This window comes from Schistocerca serialis, chromosome 7 (assembly GCF_023864345.2).
Source record: "Schistocerca serialis cubense isolate TAMUIC-IGC-003099 chromosome 7, iqSchSeri2.2, whole genome shotgun sequence".
Taxonomy (NCBI): Eukaryota; Metazoa; Arthropoda; class Insecta; order Orthoptera; family Acrididae; genus Schistocerca; species Schistocerca serialis.
The window spans coordinates 190,924,978-190,952,018 of NC_064644.1; the positions used below are offsets into that span (position 1 = coordinate 190,924,978).

Below are 27,041 nucleotides of genomic sequence, written 5' to 3' on the forward strand. Positions count from 1 at the left end.
TCTCTGATGGTTGCTGCCTTGATGATTCTCTTTTTGTGAGGGTACATGTTTCAATACCAAAGGTCAATATTGGTATGAAATAGCTATTAAACATCTTCAGTTTGGCTGATTTTGGCATCAAGTCATCCCACATACAAATGATCATACTTGGTGGTAGAATTCAGTGGTCCTTTTTGTACTCTGCTGGTGATTTCATTTCTGACCAAATTATCACTGGAGATTACACTTCCAAGTTACGGAAAACTGTCCACACACTCTAGTTGTGGTTCCCTAGTTTTACACTTGCTGGTTGTCCATCTCTGTTGACTGCCATCACCACTGTCTTAGTCTTGCTGATGTTGAGGTTATATTTCTGGGACTGAGATTTCCATTCATTGAGTCTCATCTGTACTTCCTCTTCAGTATCACCCCATATCATGATGTCATCAGCAAAGGCAAATGCATTCAGTTCACCTGACTTTTTCTTGACATTCTTCATTGTAGTATCAATAACAGTGATGAATAATAGTGGGGACAGTGCACTTCCTTGCTGAACTCCACTCTTGGTCTCAAACCTTGATGATCATCCTTCCCCAATTTGTACACAGTGAGTAAAGTCTGTGTACAACATCTGAATTTTTCTTATTAGTCCTTCAGGCACATTCTTTTTCCCCAGGCATTCCCAGATCGTATCCCTTATAACACTATTATAGGCTGTTTCTATATCAGGGAATACATGACCAGGTTCTTGCCTTTCTCCCAATACTTTTCCATCAACATATGGGTGCTAAGAGCTAGATCTATTGTTGATCTGTTACTTCTGAAACCATATTGTTTCTCCTCCAGCTGTGGTTCTGTGATACTTCTCAGTCTCTTTTATATGATCTTCTCAAGTATTTTCAGCCCATGAGACAGTAGCATTATTCCTCTATAGTTGTTGGGTTTCTGCCTGCTACCTTTCTTAGACAGGGGAATTATTACACCCTTGCTCCAATCCGCAGGTATTTTGTTATCTGCCCATGTGGCATTGAGAATTCGATGCAGCCGGTGTATGCCTTGGATACCTGCTGCCTTTATCATATCTGTGTTCACTTCATCTGTACCAAATAAAACAATCAATTGTAGATGATATAATGTATTAGGATGGATAAAAAAACCTACTCACCTAGTGGTGGCAGAATACACACATAAAAGAAGGTTATAATTAGGCAAGCTTTTGGAGCCAGTGGCTCCTTCTTCAGGCAGAAGGGTTGAAGGGGAAGGAAGAGTGGTGAAGGAAAAGGACTGGAGAAGTCTGGGAGAAGGGCAGATTTTCGAAAAGTCACCCAGGACTGCAGATTGCTTTCCAAAATCTATCCCTTTTCCGAGACCTCTCCAATCCTTTTCCTTCATCCCTCTTCCTTTCCCTTCAACACTTCTGCCTGAAGAAGGAGCCACTGGCTTAGAAAGCTTGCCTAATTATAACATTTTTCTAGGTGTGTGTTCCACCATCACTTGGTGAGTATGTCTATCCATATTCATTCGGCCACTAGATATTATACATATTGTTTGTTTACATATAACCCACATTTTGATTGTACAGTGACATTTAAAAAGTATACTCTACAACTTAGAGTATATACACAACATATTGTAGCATAATAGGCAGATGACTTTTTACAGTGTATTAAGTTCTTCTTTACATTTTTATCACCAATTTCCTTATGTTTGAATTTATGTACATTTGTATTGTTTATCAAAACTGAATGAGAGTTAATTCTGTTTTCTTGCTTTTGTGTGCTGTCACTTGTGGATTTTCCTCCCAGTAAACCAAATAATTCGTTTATGGAATAAATGGATTTTTCTCCACTATTGTCCCGGCTGTGTGCTTAAAGGTATTAATGTTCATTTCTTGGCCAAAATTGTTTGGAAGCTATCTGAAGAGGTACATCCCCACAATCATTACACAACAATTTGTCCTGTATTGATTAGTTCTTAGTTTCCAAACTTTCTTGTTTCATATTGTTGTAAACTACCTCATCTGCCTACTACTACCATTATTTCTTCAGTTGTTCTGCTATGTTTGTGTAATTGGTTTATATTTCTAACACTAAAATTAGAAGTAGTATGGCCTCTGTGTGTGCAGCATGTTTAGATTAAGTAAAGGAAGGAAGTTCTCTTGTCATTATTGGCCTCTTCCTACTTGAATCCTCCAGTAGTCATGGATGTGTGAAGCATGTTGTTGTTGCTGTTGTTGTTGTTGTGGTCCTCAGTCTAAAGACTGGTTTGGTGCTGCACTCCATGTTGGTTTATCCTGTGCAAGCTGCTTCATCTCCAAGTAACTACTGCAACCTACATCCTGTATCTGTTTAGTGTATTCATCTCTTGGTCTCCCTCTGTGATTTTTACCCTCCACACTTGCCTCCAGTACTAAATTTGTGATGCCATGATGCCTCAAAATGTGTCCTACCAACAAATCCCGTCTTCGAGTCAAGTTGTGCCACAAATTCCTCTTCTCCCCAATTCTATTCAGTACCTCCTCATTGGTTACATGATCTACCCATATAATTTTCAGCATTATTATGTAATACCACATGTCAAAAGCTTCTATTCTCTTCTTGTCTAAACTGTTTATCATCCATGTTTCACTTCCATACATGGCTGCATTTCGTACAAATACTTTCAAAATAGACTTCCTGACAATGAAATCTATACTCAATGTTAAGAAATTTCTCTGCGTCAGAAATGCTTTCCTTGCCATCGCTAGTCTACATTTTATATCCTCTCTTCTTCAGCCATCATCAGTTTATTTTGCTGCTCAAATAGCAAAACTCATTTACTCCTTTAAGTGTCTCATTTCCTAATGTAATTTGCTCAGCATCACCTGATTTAATTCGGCTACATTCCATTATCCTCATTTTTCTTCTGTTTTTGTGAAGCATATCTGTAAATTATCAGAGTGAAAAGGAAGAAGAAAAGAACTCTATTTATTATACTTTCTTTGTCAGTAGCAGTACATCTTCCTGATACAAACAGAAACGTCCACAGTGCACAGTATATCATTGGCAAAATTAGTGCTATAAATGATGTCCAACAAAAAAGGAAAGCTGCATCTATTCAGACTAACCATTGTAAGAGTCTATACAAGCATTAAACAATGCATGGAATTAACGCTCACTATTAAAAAAAAGATAACAATAAAGTCTGATCTGATACCTATCAATGTCCTAATAAACAGTTCTCTTCAGTTCCATACTGTAAAACTGTCTTCATGTTCCCACATAGGTAAAAAATATGTAGTGATTATAAAAAAAAGTGAGTGGAATGAGATATTATGATGGGACCTGGAATTCCAATCCAGTCCAGAGAGAGGGGAGGCAATTTCTAAGTGATGACAAACCGCATCACCAAAGTGTGTGGGTGGTTCAGTGTTCTGCAGCTATTTGCTCTGGTGGAGAACAAAAGACTCTATTTAGAACAATATGTAAAACCATCACAAGGAAAACAGAGCGGTATTGCATCTGATGTTGTCTGGCATATTTCTCACTTGTAGAATTCTTGAGTGTCTACCCAGGTCACATCACAAGTTCTCCACATTATTTTGATAAACAGATTCGTTATTTTTTTCTGGAGGTTCCTGTGCACAGCTCTGTTCATGTCAGTGTCATATATACATTGGCTCTGTGCTCCTGGCACTATCCGTGCAGCCGTCACAGTGTATAGTGAAAGAGTGGTGATGCCAAGCTATGAAATACGGTGTCTCCGCAGTATCACCATCAGCTTTGGACCTCACTGTACAGGAATGATTTGCTTTTGCTCAGTGCAGTGTAGGGTTCCTTGCTTAAATCAGTTGTATCTTTGTTAATTAGTCCAACTTTGGCCCTAATTTCAATGGCTTCATTAACTCGCAGTCAAAGAAAGAGGAAGACTGTGTAAGGATTTTCATTTTGTTATAATCTATAGAATGGCCATTCTTTAGTACTAAGGTCAGCCAGAATGATTTGGTGGTTCTGCATACTTCATTGTGATGTCTGTGCTTATAGCACCCCTCTTCCAGCATGCATACAATTTTCCCAGTGTATGATTTGCAGCATTGGCAGAAGGTTTTGCAGTCCATGGCTTTGGAAAGAACTATTCATGCCAAGGTCATAGGGGGTGGGCGAAATACTCATCTGACATTGTGTTGCTGTAAGAGTCTGCTGACTTTTCTGGTGGTATTGCCAACAAATGGGATACACACTAGTGACCTGTGCTCCTCTTTAACATCCTGCTGTTGTGTAGGTACAACTTGTGTAATTGGATACCTTATCTGCATGCCGTTGTACCATTCCTTCGGAATGTTGTCTCCTGGTGCTTCATCTCAGTTGGAAGACTCTTGGTTGTATATGGATTGTGCCCATTGAACAAGTGTGTGTAAAATGCCTTACGGGATTATGTAATAAAAGAGTTAAAAGAGGCTCCAAGACAGTGTAATTAACCATGATAGTGCCCACAACTGAGTGAAGCAAGGAACACTGCACTGAGCTGAGAAGAAGGAAATCATTCCTTTATAATGAGGTGACTGCATGGATAGCGATAGGAGCCACAGTCATTAGGAACCACCTGAAGATAGAAAAGAATCTGTTTGCTGAAATAACTTGGAGATTTTGATCCGGATGACTACTCAAGAACTGTATGAATGTGTGGTATTGTTATGCATTCAAGCTCAGTGTGCAGACACAATACATTCTGGGTCATAGTGGGCTTGAGCCAATTATTCCTGATTTTGGAACTTGTCTGTCACCTACCTAAAGAGGTTAGGGACACAATGTACAAGTTCAAAGTGGTACAAAGACTGGCAGCTTGCTTTTAATGTTCAGAAAATAATATTATGCACTTACCAAAATGCAGAAAAGTAGTCTTCCACGATAACTTTGTCAGTGAGTAACAAGTGGAATTCTGTCTATCTACATACAACACGGGGTGTAACAATTTGTGGGGATATAAAATTGAATAATAATATAGGTCAAAAGTTCAGAAGTAGGTACAGGAGATGACAGACATTGATAATTGGTAAGATACTGGGAAAATGCAGTTGGACTATGAAGGAGATTGGTTATAAAACACCTCTGTGAGTAAATCCAAACAAATTATAAAAATGTATGTACATATATATGTATGTATATCTGTTAGTGTATATTTATATATATGTGTATATACAAAAAACTAAGATGCTTTAACTTACCAAACGAGAAAGTGCTGGTATGTTGATAGACACAAAATAAAAAACACACAAACACACACACAAATATTCAAGCTTTTGCAACCCATGGTTGCTTCATCAGGAAAGAGGGAAGGAGAGGGAAAGACGAAAGGATGTGGGTTTTAAGGGAGAGGGTAAGGACTCATTCCAATCCCGGGAGCAGAAAGACTAACCTTACGGGGAAAAAAGGACAGGTATACACTCGCACACACACACATCCATCCGCACATATACAGACACAGGCAGACATATGTAAATGCAAAGAGGTTGGGCAGAGATGTCAGTTGAGGCGGAAGTACAGAGGCAAAGATGTTGTTGAAAGACAGGTGAGGTATGAGGGGCGGACTTGAAATTAGCGGAGGTTGAAGCCTGGTGGGTAATGGGAAGAGAGAATATACTGAAGGGCAAGTTCCCATCTCTGGAGTTCTGGATAGGTTGGTGTCAGTGCGAAGTATCCAGATAACCCGGATGGTGTAACACTGTGTCAAGATGTGCTGGCCATGCACCAAGGCATGTTTAGCCACAGGGTGATCCTCATTACCAACAAACTCTGTCTGCCTGTCTCCGTTCACGCGAATTGACAGTTTGTTGCTGGTCATTCCCACATAGAAGGCTTCACAGTGTAGGCATATCAGTTGGTAAATCACTTGGGTACTTTCACACGTGGCTCTGCCTTTGATCGTGTATACCTTCCGGGCTACAGGACTGGAGTAGGTGGTGGTGGGAGGCTGCATGGGACAGGTTTTACACCGGGGGCAGTTACAGGGGTGGGAGCCAGAGGGTAGGGATGGTGGTTTGGGGATTTCATAGGAATGAACCAAGAGGTTACGAAGGTTAGGTGGACGGTGGAAAGACACTCTTGGTGGAGTGGGGAGGATTTCATGAAGGATGGATCTCATTTCAGGGCAGGATTTGAGGAAGCCGTATCCCTGCTGGATAGCCACATTCAGAGTCTGATCCAGTCCCGGAAAGTATCCTGTCACAAGTGGAGCACTTTTGGGGTTCTTCTGTAAGAGGTTCTGGGTTTGAGGGGATGAGGAAGTGGCTCTAGCTATTTGCTTCTGTACCAGGTCGGGAGGGTAGTTGCAGGATGCGAAAGCTGTTTTCAGGTTATTGGTGTGATTGTTCAGGGATTCAAGACGGGAGCAGATACGTTTGCCACAAAAACTTAAGCTGTAGGGAAGGGACCGTTTGATATGGAATGGGTGGCAGCTGTCATAATGGAGGTACTATTGCTTGTTAGTGGGTTTGACGTGGACGGATGTGTGAAGCTGTCCATTGGACAGATGGAGGTCAACATCGAGGAAAGTGGCATGGGATTTGGAGTAGGACCGGGTGAAACTGATGGAACCAAAGGAGTTGAGGCGGGGGAGGTAATTCTGGAGTTCTTCACTGTGGGTCCAGATCACAAAGATGTCATCAATAAATCTGTACCAAACTTTGGATTGGCAGGCTTGGGTAACCAAGAAGGCTTCCTCTAAGTGACCCATCAATAGGTTGGCATACGAGGGGGCCATCCTTGTACCCATCGCTGTTCCCTTTAATTGTTGGTATGTCTGGCCTTCAAAAGTGAAGAAGGATGAAGCTGGCTAAGGTAATGAGGAAAGAGGTTTTAGGTAGGGTAGCAGGTGATCGGCGTGAAAGGAAGTGCTCCATCACAGTGAGGTCCTGGACGTGCAGGATATTTGTGTATAAGGAAGTGGCATCAATGGTTACAAGGATAGTTTCCGGGGGTTACAGATTGGGTATGGATTCCAGGCGTTCGAGAAAGTGGTTGGTGTCTTTGATGAAGGATGGGAGACTGCATATAATGGGTTGAAGGTTTTGATCTATGTAGGCAGAGATACGTTCTGTGGGGGCTTGGTAACCAGCTACAATGGGGCGGCCGGGATGTTTGGGTTTGTGGATTTTAGGAAGTAGGTAGAAGGTGGGGGTGTGGGGTTTCGGTGGGGTCAGGAGGTTGATTGAGTCAGGCAAAAGGTTTTGTAGTTGCTTTCTAGTTGTTTTCTAGTTCACCTTTATCTCTCCCAATATATTTTTATTTTTATTTTCATTTTAGCCTCATGTTACACTTTCTACCTTCTAAATACCATGTCACCCTCACAACATCCCCACAATGACCACATCAAGTGTTATTTACATTCCCTCTGCAAACATTCCTTCGCCCTGGCCACATTATGCTCCCATATTTTATTTACTCAGGTTTGTCTGACATTTGGCATTACCCCAAAAGGCCTCACACTTAATGTTCCCATCTCTGGCTGTAACCCTTCTTTCCATCAGTCCCTATACCAGTTCCAAACCAAACAATCCATAGCCCTCACCCGCCTAATCCTTCACCTACACATCAACTCAGCCAATGAACACACCCGTCAACTCCTATCCGTAATCAAAGTCCTCAATCTTTCCTCTCCCACATCCATACCGGCTGTTCAGAGCATCCTCCTACAGGCCAACCGCAAATTAGAACAGCATGCCACCCTCCACCTCAAAAAACTATTCAATCTCCTGGTTTCCCACCCCCAGAAAGGCAACTCACTCACCCTCCACAACCTTTCCAACAAACCTCAACCTCCTCTCATTGCACACAGACGCAGTCTCTCCCATCTACTCAATCTCCCACTTCCAGCTCCACTCCCCCCAAAACCCCAAAATTCTAATCAACACAATCTGGAACCACAACACCCTAAATCAGTAGTTAACCTTTCCTCCAAACCTCTCTCCCAATCCGAAACCTCTGTCCTTCACCTTCATCTTCAGCCCTACTACCAGATTCATCCAAACAGCCCTCGTCAAAGATTTACTGTCCTACACTCATAGTCTCTGCTGGAAATGTCACTTTGCCACGAAGAAAAATAATCCTAATCCTACTCCTAATGATCCAACTCCCCAAGACACTATCCACATTGAACCCTGCCTGGAACAGTTCCATCCTACATCACAGTGGGACCCACCTCCTCTTCCTCAAAATTACCCTCTCCAACCTTCCAGGAATTTCTCAATTCCAGCCTTGCCTCTCAATCTTTCTTGAAAAACCTTAATCCTAGACCCACCATTATCACAGCTGAAGCCCAGGCTATCCGTGATCTGAAGGCTGACCGATCCATCATCATTCTTCTGGCTGACAAGGGTTCCACGACCGTGGTACTTGATCGTCAGGAGTATGTGGCTGAGGGACTGCATCAGCTTTCAGACAAAACTGCATACAAAGTTTGCCATGGTAATCTCATTCCTGATGTCCAGGCAAAGCTTCAAGGAATCCTCAGAAGCTTAGGCCCCCTACAAAACCTTTCACCCGACTCCATCAACCTCCTGACCCCACCGACACCCCGCACCCCTACCTTCTACCTATGTCCTAAAATTTACAAACCCAAACATCCCATTCATTGGCTGAGTTGATGTGTAGGTGAAGGATTAGGCGGGTGAGGGCTATGGATTGTTTGGTTTGGAACTGGTATAGGGACTGATGGAAAGAAGGGTTACAGCCAGAGAGGGGAACCTTAAGTGTGAGGCCTTTGGGGGTAATGCCAAATGTCAGACAAGCCTGAGTAAATAAAATATGGGAGCATAATGTGGCTAGGGCGAAGGCATGTTTGCAGAGGGAATGTAAATAACACTTGATGTGGTCATTGTGGGGATGTTGTGAGGGTGACATGGTATTTAGAAGGTGGAAAGTGTAACATGAGGCTAAAATGAAAATAAAAATAAAAATATATTGGGAGAGATAAAGGTGAACTAGAAAACAACTAGAAAGCAACTACAAAACCTTTTGCCTGATTCCATCAACCTCCTGACCCCACCGACACCCCACACCCCTACCTTCTACCTACTTCCTAAAATTCACAAACCCAAACATCCCAGCTGCCCCATTGTAGCTGGTTACCAAGCCCCCACAGTACGTATCTCTGCCTACATAGATCAAAACCTTCAACCCATTATATGCAGTCTCCCATCCTTCATCAAAGACACCAACCACTTTCTCGAATGCCTGGAATCCATACCCAATCTGTAACCCCTGGAAACTATCCTTGTAACCATTGATGCCACTTCCTTATACACAAATATCCTGCACGTCCAGGGCCTCACTGTGATGGAGCACTTCCTTTCACACCGATCACCTGCTACCCTACCTAAAACCTCTTTCCTCATTACCTTAGCCAGCTTCATCCTTCTTCACTTTTGAAGGCCAGACATACCAACAATTAAAGGGAACAGCGATGGGTACAAGGATGGCCCCCTCGTATGCCAACCTATTTATGGGTCACTTAGAGGAAGCCTTCTTGGTTGCCCAAGCCTGCCAATCCAAAGTTTGGTACGGATTTATTGATGACATCTTTGTGATCTGGACCCACAGTGAAGAACTCCAGAATTACCTCTCCCACCTCAGCTCCTTTGGTTCCATCAGTTTCACCTGGTCCTACTCCAAATCCCATGCCACTTTCCTCGATGTTGACCTCCATCTGTCCAATGGACAGCTTCACACATCCGTCCACGTCAAACCCACTAACAAGCAATAGTACCTCCATTATGACAGCTGCCACCCATTCCATATCAAACGGTCCCTTCCCTACAGCTTAAGTTTTTGTGGCAAACGTATCTGCTCCCGTCTTGAATCCCTGAACAATCACACCAATAACCTGAAAACAGCTTTCGCATCCCGCAACTACCCTCCCGACCTGGTACAGAAGCAAATAGCTAGAGCCACTTCCTCATCCCCTCAAACCCAGAACCTCTTACAGAAGAACCCCAAAAGTGCTCCACTTGTGACAGGATACTTTCCGGGACTGGATCAGACTCTGAATGTGGCTATCCAGCAGGGATACGGCTTCCTCAAATCCTGCCCTGAAATGAGATCCATCCTTCATGAAATCCTCCCCACTCCACCAAGAGTGTCTTTCCACCATCCACCTAACCTTCGTAACCTCTTGGTTCATTCCTATGAAATCCCCAAACCACCATCCCTACCCTCTGGCTCCCACCCCTGTAACTGCCCCCGGTGTAAAACCTGTCCCATGCAGCCTCCCACCACCACCTACTCCAGTCCTGTAGCCCGGAAGGTATACACGATCAAAGGCAGAGCCACGTGTGAAAGTACCCAAGTGATTTACCAACTGATATGCCTACACTGTGAAGCCTTCTATGTGGGAATGACCAGCAACAAACTGTCAATTCGCATGAACGGAGACAGGCAGACAGTGTTTGTTGGTAATGAGGATCACCCTGTGGCTAAACATGCCTTGGTGCATGGCCAGCACATCTTGACACAGTGTTACACCATCCGGGTTATCTGGATACTTCGCACTGACACCAACCTATCCAGAACTCCAGAGATGGGAACTTGCCCTTCAATATATTCTCTCTTCCCATTACCCACCAGGCTTCAACCTCCGCTAATTTCAAGTCCGCCCCTCATACCTCACCTGTCTTTCAACAACATCTTTGCCTCTGTACTTCCGCCTCAACTGACATCTCTGCCCAACCTCTTTGCATTTACATATGTCTGCCTGTGTCTGTATATGTGCGGATGGATGTGTGTGTGTGCGAGTGTATACCTGTCCTTTTTTCCCCCTAAGGTTAGTCTTTCCGCTCCCGGGATTGGAATGAGTCCTTACCCTCTCCCTTAAAACCCACATCCTTTCGTCTTTCCCTCTCCTTCCCTCTTTCCTGATGAAGCAACCATGAGTTGCAAAAGCTTGAATATTTGTGTGTGTGTTTGTGTGTTTTTTTATTTTATTGTGTCTATCAACAAACCAGTGCTTTCTCGTTTGGCAAGTTAAAGCATCTTTGTTTTTTATATATATTTTTCCCACATGGAATGGTTCCCTCTATTATATTTATATATATGTATATGTATGCATGTTCCAAATCTCATCCTAAACCAGTGGACCTGTTTCAATCAAACTTGGTGCATATATCACTGACTGATTGGAAAGATCCATCACCTATCTATCAAAGGGTTGGGAGTAGAAAAGCAGTGTAGCCCATGATGTACAAATACCCATATTGTAGTTATCTATTTTTTTAGAATGAGAGCACTGTGACACTTGCAATAAACTTTACATATAATTTCAAACTTTTATGAAACTTTTTGTCACTGATGACACCAACAAAATGATGAAAGGAAAAAAGTTTTTTGCTTACTACATTTTCACCATTTAACAGTAAAACTGTTGCATGAAGCATAATGTTTTAATGTGTTACTTCTTTACTACTAACTGTATTTGTGACCCATTTTGCAGACAGTATGCACATATACCACTGGATGAAACAATGAAATTACATTGTACAAAACTTAGTTTAGGTGGTATGACATTATAAACACTGAGATGCATGAAGAACTGTGGCATCATATATGACATTTTAATTTAATACTCCTTTACTACTTACACTGTTCACAACACGTATCACATAGAGCAACCACATTAAACATTTGATGTACTTGCAAAATTACATGATTGTGTAGCACATTGATCAGGAGATAAAATGTCATAAGCATTGAGCTATATGAAAATAAAACTGCAGGGCAAAATTCGCTAGACACACAGGTAAAATATGTGTACAAACACGTGTAATATATGTGAAATATATTTGACATGAGCATGTGTGGGAAAAGCCATAGGTAAAAACCTCATCTTTAGTTCCTGGAATGATTCCAGACAAATTTGGTACACATATTAGTTACATTCTGGAAAGAAACACTGTAGGGTTAAGGACCACAAGCCTCGTACTGGGTGAACATGATAACGTGGGGAGAGAATGAAGGAGGAGGAGATGTACAGTCGGTGGGGGGGAAGGAGGAGACAGGCACAAATAGGAGGATGAGGAGATGGATGGAGAGAAGGGAGACAAGGAGATGGACAGAATGGAAATAGGAGGTAGATAGAACCTGGTGATAGTTAGACACAGGGGAGAAAGTGATAGGCAGAGGGAGGGGGGAGGTGGAGATGAACAGGGATGAGGAGGAAATGGACAAAGGAAGGTCAGAGGAGGAGATGGATAGAGAGATAGAGAGAGAGAGAGAGGAGAGGAGGATATGCAGACAGAAAGGAAAGGGCAGGAGATGAAAAGGGAAGGGAGAGCAGAAGGTCGACAAAGAGAAAGGGGAGAAGGAGATGGACAGGGAGGGGGAGGAAAAGATTGGCCAACTATTTTGCAAGAGCCTTGGTACAAAGTTTCAAGAATGAGTATTAAGCCAAGAGTCTTAAGAATTGTCCACAGTCCCTTACATATTGTAAGGAAATGCAAAGAACACATTAGACTAATTACAGTGCAAAAGCATTGTAACAGTATTTTTTCCTGTATCTATACACTAATGAAATGGTAAAAATGCCTAGCAAGTGATACAGTGCCCTCTGCCATGGATTTCACACTGGTTTGCAGAGTACAGATACAGATGTACAAGCAGGGCATGAAATCTAGTTGCTCAACAGAAATGCAAGTAACTGAAGCTTGTACAGATACATACTGGCAAATGAACCTGACTAAAAACGGCTGCCACTCTCATTTTATCAGCTAATTTGATATGTGAAGCACAAAGGTTCTCAAATGACAATCAATATCATTAACAATTGCATCTACATGTGATCTGTACTCAGGTGATTCATGTGAAAAAGTTTTTGACATGATTATGGCCATGCGACGGGGATTAACAGACTTTGAATGCAGGATGTTGTTGGAACAAGATACATGGGACATTCTGTTTCAGAAACCATTAGGGAATTCAATATTTCAATATCCACAGTGTCCAAGAGTGTGTTGAGAAAACTAAATTTCAAGCATTAGCTCTTACCACAAAGAACTCGTGGGCTGATGGCCTCCTCTTAATGATAGAGAGCAGTGGCATTTGTGTAGTTGTCAGTGCTAACAGAGAGCAACATTTTGTGAAATAAATGCAGAAATCAATGTGGGGTGTACAACAAATGTATCTGTCAGACAATGTGGTGAAATAGGGCATTAATGAGCTATGGCAGCAGACGACCAATGCCAGTGCCTATGCTGATAGCACGACATGGTGAGAAACACCTCTCCTGGACTCATGACCATTTCAGTTGGACTCTAGATGACTGAAAAACGGTAGCCTGGCCAGACGAATCCTGATTTCTGTTGGTAAGAGCTGACGGTTGGGTTCAAGTGTGGCACAGACCTCATGAAATCCATGAATCCATGTTGCCAACAAGGCACTGTGCAAGCTGGTGGGGGCTCCATAATGGTGTAGGCTGTGTTTACGTGGAATGGACTGGCTCCTCAGGTCTAACTGAACCAATAATTGACTGGAAATGGCCATGTTTGGCTACTTGGAGACCATTTGCAGCCATTCATGGACTTTATGTTCCCAAACAATGATGGAATATTAATGCCACCAGGCTACTGTTGTTCGCAATTGGTTTGAAAAACATTCTGGGCAATTCAAGTGAATGACATTGCCATGCAGATTGCCTTACATGAATCCCATCGGACATTTATGGGACATAATCAAGAGGTCAGTTCGTGCACAAAATCCTGCACATTTATGGGCAGCTGTATAGGCAGCATGGCTCAGTATTTCTGCAGGGGCCTTCCAACAACTTGTTGAGTAATGCCATGTCGAGTTGCTGCATTTCACGAGGTGAAAGGAGGTCTGACATGATGTTGGAAGTAGTGTAATAGCTGTGGGTACACTTGTTACCAGTTAATGCCGATTACTACTTCTTTGTATCTTCAAACAATACTGATTTGACACGTCTGTCTGTGTGGTAGGTCATAATGCAAGCTCAGTTTGCAAAGATTTTTCATTTTTGTAGGTTTGGGAGGGGGAAAGGCCCACCCCTACCCTGCACTTTGCTGGATACACTCTTGTACCAGAAATGTCACTAACCACTCATTATGCTGGTGAAGCTTGAATGTCTGTGGAGTTGTGGTTATAGATTCATGAGTGATTTCCTTGTCCGGTAGTAAAATGTACATCCTGCACTGAGACATCTGTGTGAAGCTGCACCTCACAACATCTCATTGACATCAAAACACCAGGTATACATAACTAAAGGCAAAGGTCATCACCAAACCACTCAGGTAGTTCAGTGCACTGTGCACAAATTCTAATGTGGACAAATTAAATTATTAGCCACGTTGACCGAAAGCTTGAATGCTTAAGATACATACTGCCTGAACTTTAACAGCCCATAGCCATGAGGCTGTAGCCCCTACTCTAAGGTCAATTTTGGTAATAATGGACATAAAATGATGTGGTAATCTTCATCAGTGTCACATATCAGGCCTATCAGGTGAAGAATATAACCCAAAAACCTACTATGTGCCATTTTTTTTAGATACATTACCTTTGCTTTACAACGTATCTATATAACATTGCCAGAGCTATGTACAACAGTAGTTAGTAGAGGTCACATATTCATCACAAAATGTAACCTTTGCTATGTTGCTATGTCTACTATGTACCAATAGTTCGTCTGAATTAAAACAGGATGATGACCTTCCTTTTTGTCTATCTTGTGTCACTTGGAGTCTGTGACATCACTGAAGAAAAGTTCTTAATATCCGAATATAGCTGCGTGCCATGAGATAGGGTCTTTGAGAAGAGGAAGAGGCTGCGAATGGCATTTGTACCTGAAGACCTGTATGATACTGCAAGATCTGCTACATGTGTTAACAAATTTGAAGTTGTTGACAGAAGAAAATTTCTTCAATTTCTGTGTGCTGCAGATTCGTGGGTAACAACAAAACAGTTGCAGCTCCCAAAGGAAACAATGGTATGCTTCTCAGAGGGGAATCACAAAATCATAAAAGTGAAATATGCCTTCAGTGAGTTGGAAACTTGGAAAAATGTTAATATTCTAAAAAAGGGAGTGGAGGTTTCTGACATGAGAAATATATTATTCATTGGAACTGAAGGGGAAATAATACTTAGCAAAGAAAAAAAGGCAGACTCATTATCAATGATACCAAATTTTGATGAAATATACAGACCATTTTATGAGGAATTTTGTCCTATTAGTGGGGCTTGATTTGTACTTCGAGTTTCTTTCAATAGTGTACTGGTACTAAGACTGAAACTACCTTTGACACTTAGCTGATGTTTGAGTAAAAAGGTATAACCAGTTGCCTGTGTTTAGTATTTCTGACTTTAACAATTCATACTGCTTATGTAATATGCAATAAAATTAATTAAGTATAAAATTCTGCCTACAATTGTCTTTCTATTTCATATTAAAATTTAAAATGTAAACCCTTGTGATATATTTTTTAATATAATTCCTAAATAACGTTTTGGCACTTAGTGGGTTTTTGGGTTACACTATTTAATTATGTTCAACAGCGAAATCCTAACAACAATAGAGCTAAGTGGAATTGTTGTTAAGGCATTGAACTCTCAAATCCCAATCCAGCCATTGCGATTCAGTTATTCATGATTTCCCTAAAATCAATAAGGTGTATTCCAGAGCCGTTTCTTTGAAACTGGGCTGTCTGATTGCCAATCTCAAACTTGCCGTATCTGAGCTCATACTCCATCTCTGATAACCTTGTCCGTGAACATTGAATTCTGCCTTTCTTGTCTTCAGTGTAGTACTCTTCATGCAGAGATTCATGATATATGAATTCTCCAAAGGATTGATATTTGTCATGTTATTGGAAACGAACATTAGTAAGCACATTATGCACTATCAGACAAGAATCATGAAGCAACCAGGATGTCAACGTAACTTGTACAAGTACATACCACCAGCTGGTATGTAAATGATTGTGGAGTTCCAATTCCCTGTGACAGGTAGAGCAATTTATAGGGAATTCAGATGTGTCAGCCTTCTGATGTTGGACTATATGGGAATGTGTGGGCTTCCATACTCATCATCAAGTTTCTGAGGATCATCATATTGTGCTCTGAGAACATTGTCACACCTGTGTTTGCTATCTGAGAACAAGTAATGAGAATCATCATATTGTGCTCGGAGAACATTGTAACCCCTTCACACCTGTGTTTGCTATCTGAGGACAAGTAATAGACTCATTCAGTGTCATCCTGCACCATCGGTTGCTGAGTAGCAGCAGCCGGACTGGGGAATCACCATCTCGCGTTCAGGCTGCCTTTACCAGCATAACACAAATTACTACATATGGAGATGTGCCATGACTGGGAAGCACAGACTGCTGATGAATGATGTCGGATTGTGTTTGACACTAAAATGTGGTTCTGCAGTATCCAGGATGACCATCATCTGCATATATTGTGGCGACCTAGGGAGAGGGCTCATTCTTTCAACATTTTAGAGAGGCACAGAGAGCTACTCCTGGCATCGCAGTGTGACTGAAGGTCACGGCTACTGGTGATTGAGAGAACAGCACAAAAGTGTATCATTGACCTCCTGCATCCTCACCTCTCATGTGACAGTATTATGGTGCAGTTTCCAATAGGAGATGCTCATCCACACATGGCATGTGTCTCTGTGAATTGTCTGCATAACAGTGAGGTACTCCTATGACCAACAAGGTCCCCAGATCTGCTCAGTGGAACATTTGTGGGACCAGATCAGACATCAAGCCCATCCCAGTGCCAGTATCTGGATATCAAGAACGAGTTACAACAGTCGTGAGCCTGCTTACCTCAGAACAGGATACAACAATGTTATAACACTCTTTCCAACCAAACCAGTGCATGCACCCAAACTTGATTGGGTACAACATCATACTGATAAGTGGGCTCATGCTGCAAAATTCTTTGTAAACTGGACTCCAGTTTTTAATCATTAAAATAACATCACATCATTTTCTCTGCCCCTTTCGGCTGCTCTACTTTTTTTGTCAGGCAGAATATTTAACTATAATAATCATTTCAGTCAATGATCATATAAATTGTTCAGTAACTATACTGATTACAACTGACTAGTCACTGTCAACTGCTTAGCCGGTTGCTGTGTAAAAACGTGGTAGCAGTTAACATTCCTATTAGCCTGATATTACAGGACTGTGAGTTAACTGCTAGCACAGTTTGATGCAGCCAACAGATAAGAAGTGTTTATAGGCTACTGATCGTGAGTAGTTGGTTGAAACCGTATAGCCAATAAACGGTCTATAGGATTATTGAGTGAAACGAACTTTATATTCCGATGATGCATTATGGTGGTGGATCAGGTGGAAAATTTAGATGTCCAAGAGTTTTGTACGGTACATAGCGTGTTCTTTTACAATGCACTCATTTTGCAAGATGACACTGTCAGATTTGACATTGATACCTTTTTACTGGAAGGGGTTAATGCAAATAAGTGAACTTCAGCACTTGGTCTTATTTACCCAATCACTTGACTTGAACATTATTGATCAGCTATGGTTGTCTCGATAGCATGTGTTTCGAAATATTTCTGCTCATGGCCTTATTGATATCCAGGCTACCAGAGTTGCAAAAAATGTAGGGAATCTGAAGCCTGTGCTCTGCCAAAGGAACTATCGTAACAATTCACTATTCATTCAGTAAAATTCGCCTTTATGTCAAGTTTGTCTTACCTCTATGTTACAAGTTAGGTAGACTTGCATTCTGTCAGGAAACTTGAAAGCCGAAATGTTGTTGTAAGCAATTATACTCGCATCCGTCTTTCCGACATCTGTTGTTGTCTGCCAGTAGCCGATCAGCTTTCGTTTCCTGAAATGAATATGTCATCATATTTTTAGAACACAGAGTTATAAATTCACAGTATTACAGTTTAAGTTTTTACTTTAATTTTGTAAGGCTAAAGCAGTTTCTGTACAAGCAGTGGCTCCCTTTCACTCCCTGTATTTTAGCCCTGCTATATTCAGATTTTCTGAGTGGCTTGTCACTGTAGACTAACATGGAGAGCTGCATGAAAGTGGTCTTCAAGTTGAAGACCACAACAATAACACCAAAAGATTATCCGGTATATGGGATTAATCCTGCCTATACCTTGGGTTTAGGTGTTATATTAATCATACACAATTGATTTTCCTGAGACATATTGAGTCTCACCTTTTCCTACAATAATGATGTAGGTCAAAGTCAGAATTAAAATTTGTATGAGCACCACAATTCGAATCCAGACCTCCCACTTACCAGGAAGGTGCACTGACTGTTACACCACATTGGCACTGTGAGTACCACCCCTACACGGACTATGAGGTGCATTAACTGTATGTGATATCACCCATGCTTGAGGTACAGGCAGGATTAACCCCATTTCGCTCATTGCTAAGGTGCTATTCCAATACTGGAGAGCTCTGGCAGTACTCGTGGAAGTTAAGTAGGGGATTATCAGTGGGGTGAGGAGTGACTTGGAATGTATCACGGAGGAATGCCTACTAGTGTAGCCCCTTGCAGTTGCAGTAGGCACAGTGCTAGTGTGGCATCCTGGCTCGTGCATCTGCCCAATAAGCAGCCTTCACGATAGCTTAGCATGTACTATCAGAGAACTGGATGCCTTTTGTAATAATAATAATAACTGAGTGAAGTATTCAACAGTGAACTTGAAGGGGTGCTATGTGATGTGTATCCAGAGCAAATTCCGGTAATAGTGACAAAAAAAAAGTAGTCAGGAGACTTCGGTTCAAATCACAGTACCGGTAGAAATTTTAATTCTTTGCTGCAGCCTACTCATTGTCATACGTAAAGGTGAGACTCAATATGTCTCAGGAACATCAGCTGTATATGATTAACATATCACCCAGTATAAATAAATTGACAGTCAAAGAGTGCTGTGCAATGTTTAGACCAAAAATGGCGTAAAACAGAAATTGTTTTGAACAAGTCAAAAAACAGTACGAAATGTGCCCGCACACCAGAAAATGTGGTGCAGTTCACCAGAAAATGCTTCAAAGTCCTACCAAGTCAAATCGACGGCTGTTGCAAGAGACCAGTATGGCACGTTGATCATGCGGACGAATTCTCCACAGGTGTACAAATTATCTTTCCAGCCTGCCTCCCCTATCTCCACCGCAACCATTAAAGCAGCTCAACCTCCCGAAACGAGGACACAAGGGTGCATGTGTACTGAACACTGTAGTTAAACTATCCAACTTGGGTTTCCACAAGCCTGCAATCTTCTTGCGACCCATTCAGCCTGCTGCACCTGGCAACAGGTTGCGCTATCAGTCCAGGAATATGTTCGTGTAGATAGTTTCACTGCAGCTCATTTATCATAAGGATAGGAGCATCAACATTAGCAACCCAATCTCCAAGAAGACTGAGGAGAAATTAAGAATCGGGGAATATACAGAGTGATCCATTGATGGTGACGGGGCCAAATATCTCACGAAATAAGCGTCAAACGAAAAAACTACAAAGAACGAAACTTGTCTAGCTTGAAGAGGGAAACCAGATGGCGCTATGATTGGTCCGCTAGATGGCGCTGCCATAGGTCAAACGGATATCAACTGCGTTTTTTAAAATTAGGAACCCCCATTTTTTATTACATATTCGTGTAGTACGTAAAGAAATATGAATGTTTTAGTTGGACCACTTTTTCGCTTTGTGACAGATAGCGCTGTAATAGTCACAAACATATGGCTCACAATTTTAGACGAACAGTTGGTAACAGGTAGGTTTTTTAAATTAAAATACAGAACGTATGTACGTTTGAACATTTTATTTCGGTTGTTCCAATGTGTTACATGTACCTTTGTGAACTTATCGTTTCTGAGAACGCATGCTGTTACAGCGTGATTACCTGTAAATACCACATTAATGCAATAAATGCTCAAAATGATGTCGGTCAACCTCAATGCATTTGGCAATACGTGTAACGACATTCCTCTCAACAGCGAGTGGTTTGCCTTCCGTAATGTTCGCACATGCATTGACAATGCGCTGACGCATGTTGTCAGGCGTTGCCGGTGGATCACGATAGCAAATATCCTTCAACTTTCCACAGAAAGAAATCCGGGGACGTCAGATCCGGTGAACGTGCGGGCCATGGTATAGTGCTTCGACGACCAATCCATCTGTCATGAAATATGCTATTCAATACCGCTTCAACTGCACGCGAGCTATGTGCCGGACATCCATCATGTTGGAAGTACATCGCCATTTAGTCATGCAGTGAAACATTTTGTAGTAACATCGGTAGAACATTACGTAGGAAATCAGCATACATTGCACCATTTATATTGCCATCGATAAAATAGGGGCCAATTTTCCTTCCTTCCGTAATGCCGCACCATACATTAACCCGCCAAGGTCGCTGATGTTCCACTTGTCGCAGCCACCGTAGATTTCCTGTTGCCCAATACTGCATATTATGCCGGTTTACGTTACCGCTGTTGGCGAATGACGCTTCGTCGCTAAATAGAACGCGTGCAAAAAATCTGTCATTGTCCCGTAATTTCTCTTGCGCCCAGTGGCAGAATTGTACACGACGTTCAAAGTCGTCGCCATGCAATTCCTTGTGCATAGAAATTTAGTACGGGTGCAATCGATGTTGAGTAGCATTCTCAACACCGACGTTTTTGAGAGTCCCGATTCTCTCGCAAGTTGTCTGCTACTGATGCGCGGATTAGCCGCGACAGCAGCTAAAACACCTACTTGGGCATCATCATTTGTTGCAGGTCGTGGTTGACGTTTCACATGTGGCTGAACACTTCCTGTTTCCTCAAATAACGTAACTATCCGGCGAACGGTCCGGACACTTGGTTGATGTCGTCCAGGATACCGAGCAGCATACATAGCACACGCCCATTGGGCATTTTGATCACAATACCATGCCAACTAGCTCTGCAGATGACGAAGAAATTGAAGAAATGTATGATGAAATAAAAGAAATTATTCAGATAGTGAAGGGTGACGAAAATTTAATAGTCATGGGTGACTGGAATTCGCTAGTAGGAAAAGGGAGAGAAGGAAATGTAGTAGGTGAATATGGATTGGGGCTAAGAAATGAAAGAGGAAGCCGCCTGGTAGAATTTTGCACAGAGCACAACTTAATCATAGCTAACACTTGGTTCAAGAATCATAAAAGAAGCCTGTATACATGTAAGAAGCCTGGAGATACTGACAGGTTTCAGATAGATTATCTACTGGTAAGACAGAGATTTAGGAACCAGGTTTTAAATTGTAAGACATTTCCAGGGGCAGATGTGGACTCTGACCACAATCTATTGGTTATGACCTGTAGATTAAAACTGAAGAAACTGCAAAAAGGTGGGAATTTAAGGAGATGGGACCTGGATAAACTGGAAGAACCAGAGGTTGTACAGGGTTTCAGGGAGAGCATAAGGGAACAATTGACAGGAATGGGGGAAGAAATACAGTAGAAGATGAATGGGTAGCTTTGAGGGATGAAGTAGTGAAGGCAGCAGAGGATCAAGTAGGTAAAAAGACGAGGGCTAGTAGAAATCCTTGGGTAACAGAAGATATATTGAATTTAATTGATGAGAGGAGAAAATATAAAAATGCAGTACATGAAGCAGGCAAAAAGGAATACAAACGTCTCAAAAATGAGATCGACAGGAAGTGCAAAATGGCTAAGCAGGGATGGCTAGAGGACAAATGTAAGGATGTAGAGGCTTATCTCACTAGGGGTAAGATAGATACTGCCTACAGGAAAATTAAAGAGACCTTTGGAGAAAAGAGAACCACTTGTATGAATATCAAGGGCTCAGATGGAAACCCAGTTCTAAGCAAAGAAGGGAAAGCAGAAAGGTGGAAGGAGTATATAGAGGGTCTATACAAGGGCGATGTACTTGAGGACAGTATTATGGAAATGGAAGAGGATGTAGATGAATATGAAATGGGAGATACGATACTGCGTGACGAGTTTGACAGAGCACTGAAAGACCTGAGTCGAAACAGAGTAGACAACATTCCATTGGAACTACTGACAGCCTTGGGAGAGCCAGTCCTCACAAAACTCTACCTTCTGGTAAGCAAGATGTATGAAACAGGCGAAATACCCTCGGACTTCAAGAAGAATATAATAATTCCAATCCCAAAGAAAGCAGGTGTTGATAGATGTGAAAATTAGTCACAGCTGCAAAATACTAACGCGAATTCTTTACAGAAGAATGGAAAAAATAGTAGAAGCCGACCTCGGGGGAGATCAGTTTGGATTCCGTATGAATGTTGGAACACGTCAGGCAGTACTGACCCTACGACTCATCTTAGAAGCTAGATTAAGGAAGGGTAAACCTACATTTCTAGCATTTTTAAACTTAGAGAAAGCTTTTGACAATGTTGACTGGAATACTATGTTTCAAATTCTGAAGGTGGCAGGGGTAAAATACAGGGAGCGAAAGGCTATTTACAATTTGTACAGAAACCAGATCGCAGTTATAAAAATCGAGGGACATGAAAGGGAAGCAGTGGTTGGGAAGGGAGTGAGACAGGGCTGTAGCCTATCCCCGATGTTATTCAATCTGTATATTGGGCAAGCAGTGAAGGAAACAATATAAAAATTCGGAGTAGGTATTACAAACCATGGAGAAGAAATAAAAACTTCGAGGTTCGCCGATGACATTGTAATTCTGTCAGAGACAGCAAAGGACTTGGAAGACCAGCTGAACGGAATGGATAATGTGTTGAAAGGAGGATATAAGATGAACATCAACAAAAGCAAAACGAGGATAATGGAATGTAATCTAATTAAGTCAGGTGATGCTGAGGGAATTAGATTAGGAAATGAGACACTTAAAGTAGTAAAGGAGTTTTGCTATTTGGGGAGCAAAATAACTGATGATGGCCGAAGTAGAGAGGATGTAAAATGTAGACTGGCAATGGCAAGGAAAGCGTTTCTGAAAAAGAGAAATTTGTTAACATCGAGTATAGATTTAAATGTCAGGAAGTCATTTCTGAAAGTATTTGTATGGAGTGTAGCCATCCATGTATGGAAGTGAAACGTGGACGATAAATAGTTTGAACAAGAAGAGAATAGAAGTTTTTGAAATGTGGTGCTACAGAAGAATGCTGAAGATTAGATGGGTAGATCACATAACTAATGATGAAGTATTGAATAGGATTGGGACTAGAAGAAGGGATCGGTTGGTAGGACATATTCTGAGGCATCAAGGGATCACCAATTTAGTATTGAAGGGCAGCGTGGAGGGTAAAAGTCGTAGAGGGAGACCAAGAGATGAATACACTAAGCAGATTCAGAAGGACGTTGGTTGCGGTAGGTACTGGGAGATGAAGAGGCTTGCACAGAATAGAGTGGCATGGAGAGCTGCATCAAACCAGTCTCAGGACTGAAGACCACAACAACAACAACAACCATACATCAACACGATATCGACCTTTTACGCAATTGGTAAACGGTCCATTTTAACACGGGTAATGTATCACTAAGCAAATACCGTCCGCACTGGCGGAATGTTACGTGATACCACGTACTTATACGTTTGTGACTATTGCAGCGCTATCCATCACAAGGCGAAAAAAGTGGTCCACCTAAAACATTCACATTTCTTTACGTACTACATGAAAAGTAATAAAAAATGGGGGTTCCAATTTAAAATAACTCAGTTGACATCCGTTTGACCTATGGCAGCGCCATCTAGCGGGCCAACCGTAGCGCCATCTGGTTTCCCCCTTCAAGCTAGACGAGTTTCGTCCAGCTATCAATGGACCACGCTGTATACCAGTCACGAAATGGAGTTCAAGTTCAGGAGGAGAAAAGCAGTCGAGTATTTATGAGGCAGGTTCACATAAATCGGAAGGCGTCTCGCAAGCCAAATTAGAAAGTTACTAAACACTGATTCAGAAACCTCGATCATGTTACAACGTGTTTGTAAGCTTCATCAGCAGCTTTCTCACTCCATAAATACTTTGAAAGAGGACAAAGTGTGTGGAAACGTGTGCTAAGGGCTTGAGGCCATGTAGCAGTATATAAGCTTTCTAAATTAAGGGCAAACATTGATTGAAACAGGAACAAAACATGGCTCAGTTGATATTAAAAACCACGTTCCGGTGGTATGCAACGTAGTGCAAAGAAGGATTAATGAAGCTAAAGCTTCTTTTTTCAGACATGTACTTTTTAGATTAATATGAAAAATGAACTTTGTTTTCTAAAATTCATTTGGGGAGCTAAGAATGAACTATTTTGTCCTCTTAGAATGAATTCAACGAACCCCTAATACACATCATGGGAAAGGTAATTAAAATTGGTATAATTGGTGTCATATTTGGCTGAAACACACTAAGGTCACAGAAACTAGACATACAAAACCTTATTTTAGTTGACGTTGCGATATAATAGACATTTTCAGGTACTTAGGCCTAAGTCCAAAAGACATCGATTTTCGGAGACAGTTCTACTTGCTACAGAAAACATGTATTAGAGGTGACTTGGTGATGGTTCGAATTGAGAATAGGCAGGACTAGTCAAAAGAGGGTGAAGTTGCAGAGAAAACCTTTCCTATCGAAGTAAACAAATAATCCGCCGAAGAGGAAAAAGAGGGCAGATAAAATCTACCGTTTTCTGGCCCACAATGACCCAACATGAACACATTTTTCTGGAGCCTCGTGTTGTGATACTCGGGTAAAAAAAATTTTTTTTCATCATCTTCTATACTCTACTCATAACAGTATAATGAAAGCGTACAGAAATACCTGCTGCACAGTGAAGCACAGCGGGAAGACAGTCAGTAAGGCAAGATTCCTTTAGCTTGCTTGGGTTGGGCATAGCTTGACTTGGAGTAAAGCACGCTGGCAACATGCGGCAGCCTGCCCATCTAGCTAACAAGCAAGCAGGGCAGGTTAAAAGCGGAATGTGTACACCTCAGACCTGGACCTACACATGCATCCTTACTGAGTGTCTGTTGTTCATGATTAAAACCAGCAGATGCTCCTCAGCGCCTCCAATTTTGTGAGTGACTGTTAACTGAGATCACAATGAATGGCTTGGACATAGATCTGTTCCGTATGTCTGATGAAGCTTGATTTCACCTGAGTGGTTATGTCAGCTCACAGAATCAGAGGTTCTGGGCAGCAGAGAATCCACGTAACTTCCTAGAAAGACCGCTGGATGATCAAAAGGTTTGGGTTTGGTGTGCAGTGTATGCATGTTGCGTTATTGGTCCCATCTTCCTTCATCAGACGCTCACTTCAGCAAGTTACATTTCCAACATTTTGAAAGCATTTGTGGCAGCATTAACGGAGGAGGGAAAGACCTACAGTTACTTCTAACAGGATGGAACAACTGGCCCATAGAGCTGGCTGAACCTTGGAGCACATTTACACAATCTTCAAGTGCTGAAAGAGTTGTTAGTAGAGGTCAGTCTGATCGAGGCCCTAGCTGGCCACCTTGATCATCTGATCTTTTTTTGTGCGATTACTTCGTGTGGGAGCCCTCAAATTCAAGGTGGATCGCAACAACACTCATAGTCTTCAAGAACATTTCGGACGAGACTGGAGCAACTCAAGCGGTCCAGCTTCGATTCGCTTCCAGCAACTTGCTGACCAGTGCCCAAAAGTGCCAAAAAATGAATAGTCACTTCCAACGTCTCCTATAATCAGGTCAGTACTATATTTCCGTTACTCTGCTGTTTCTTCGTACCCTGGAACTCTATTCACTGGGCCACTTTTATTTGCCCCGCCCTATGTATCCGGGGTATAATAAGATACTATGAGGAAATGAACATTTATTTATCGTTATGTACGCGTATTTTAAATTTAATTCACGTTATGACTTCACTGCAATAAACCCATGCATATAAGCATGCGTGCATACCATGTTCATTTTACTACCATTCCTTATTACAACCCGATTAAATTTCGCCACAAATGTGTCACTATGACTGTCATTATTACATATTTTTATACTATTATTATTGTTGTCTCTTTCCGAGGAACTGTGATTCTTTGCAGCGGTGCTAGTGTTGGCACGATCAACATATAGGTACGAGGGGCGTTCAATAAGTAATGCAATACCTTTGTTTTCACGACTTATTTCGGTTGAAAAAAAAGCGGGATTTGTTGAGGGACATCGTGGAATATCCCCTGTTTAGCCCGTATAGTTTCATGAAGTTCTGCTAGGTGGTGGCACTATATGTAGCCTTCAAAATGACATTTGTAAAGGAGGTGAGTTCCAAGCAGAGAGCTGTCATTGAGTTTCTTTCGGCGGAAAACCAAAGCATCGCAGATATTCGGAGGCGCCTGCAGCATGTCAACGGAGACCTGGCAGTGAACAAAGGCATGGTGAGTCGTTGGGCGAGGCGTATGTCATTATCACAGCAACATTGCGCAGATCCATCCGATCTCCTGCATGCTGGGCGGCTGCACACAACCGTGACCCCTGCAATGCTGGAACGTGCAAACACTCTCATTCGAGGTGACCTACAGTTCACAATGAAATACCTCGCTGCTCAAGTGGACGTCTCTGTTGGTAGTGATGACATACTTGTTCACCAGTTGGAGTACTCAAAAGGGTGTGTCTGAGAGGTTACTTGCCGCCTAAGACTATAAACAGCTTCCATTTGTTTTGTTCAATGAAGAGTACACTCCACAGGAAACACTACGTGGTTAATGGGGAGGTTATTGTTGTAGCAAGACGCTGGCTCCGATGCCGGCCAGTGGAGTGGTACCATGAGAGTATACAGGCCCTCCTAGTAAGGTGGCGTAAGACCGTCGCATTGAATGGCGATCATGTTGAAAAATCCTGAATAAAACCGACTTCCTTTCAGAAAAAAAAATGTGTTGCATTACTTATTGAACGCCACTTGTGTTACAGAGATATTTTGGGAACTCAAATGGGAATTCCTGGAGCGAAAGTGACGTTCTTTGGCACATTGATGAGAAAATTTAGAGGACTGGGATTTGAAGCTGACTGCGGAGCGATTCTGCGATCATCAACGTACATCTCGCGTAAGGACCAAAAACGTAAGGTGCGAGAAATTAGGGCTCGTATGGAGTCATACAGAT

At 42.0% G+C, this 27,041-nt stretch overlaps 1 protein-coding gene across 1 annotated transcript in view; it reads right to left on the minus strand.

The window, feature by feature from the left end:
- The window catches only part of LOC126412241 (mucin-2), a 245,101-nt gene that overhangs the window by 14,168 nt on the left and 203,892 nt on the right, over window positions 1-27,041 (minus strand). Inside the window, exon 7 of the mRNA XM_050081733.1 lies at window positions 17,690-17,825. Within this exon, the coding sequence (XP_049937690.1) occupies window positions 17,690-17,825 (136 nt within the window). The remainder of the gene's footprint in view (window positions 1-17,689; window positions 17,826-27,041) is intronic.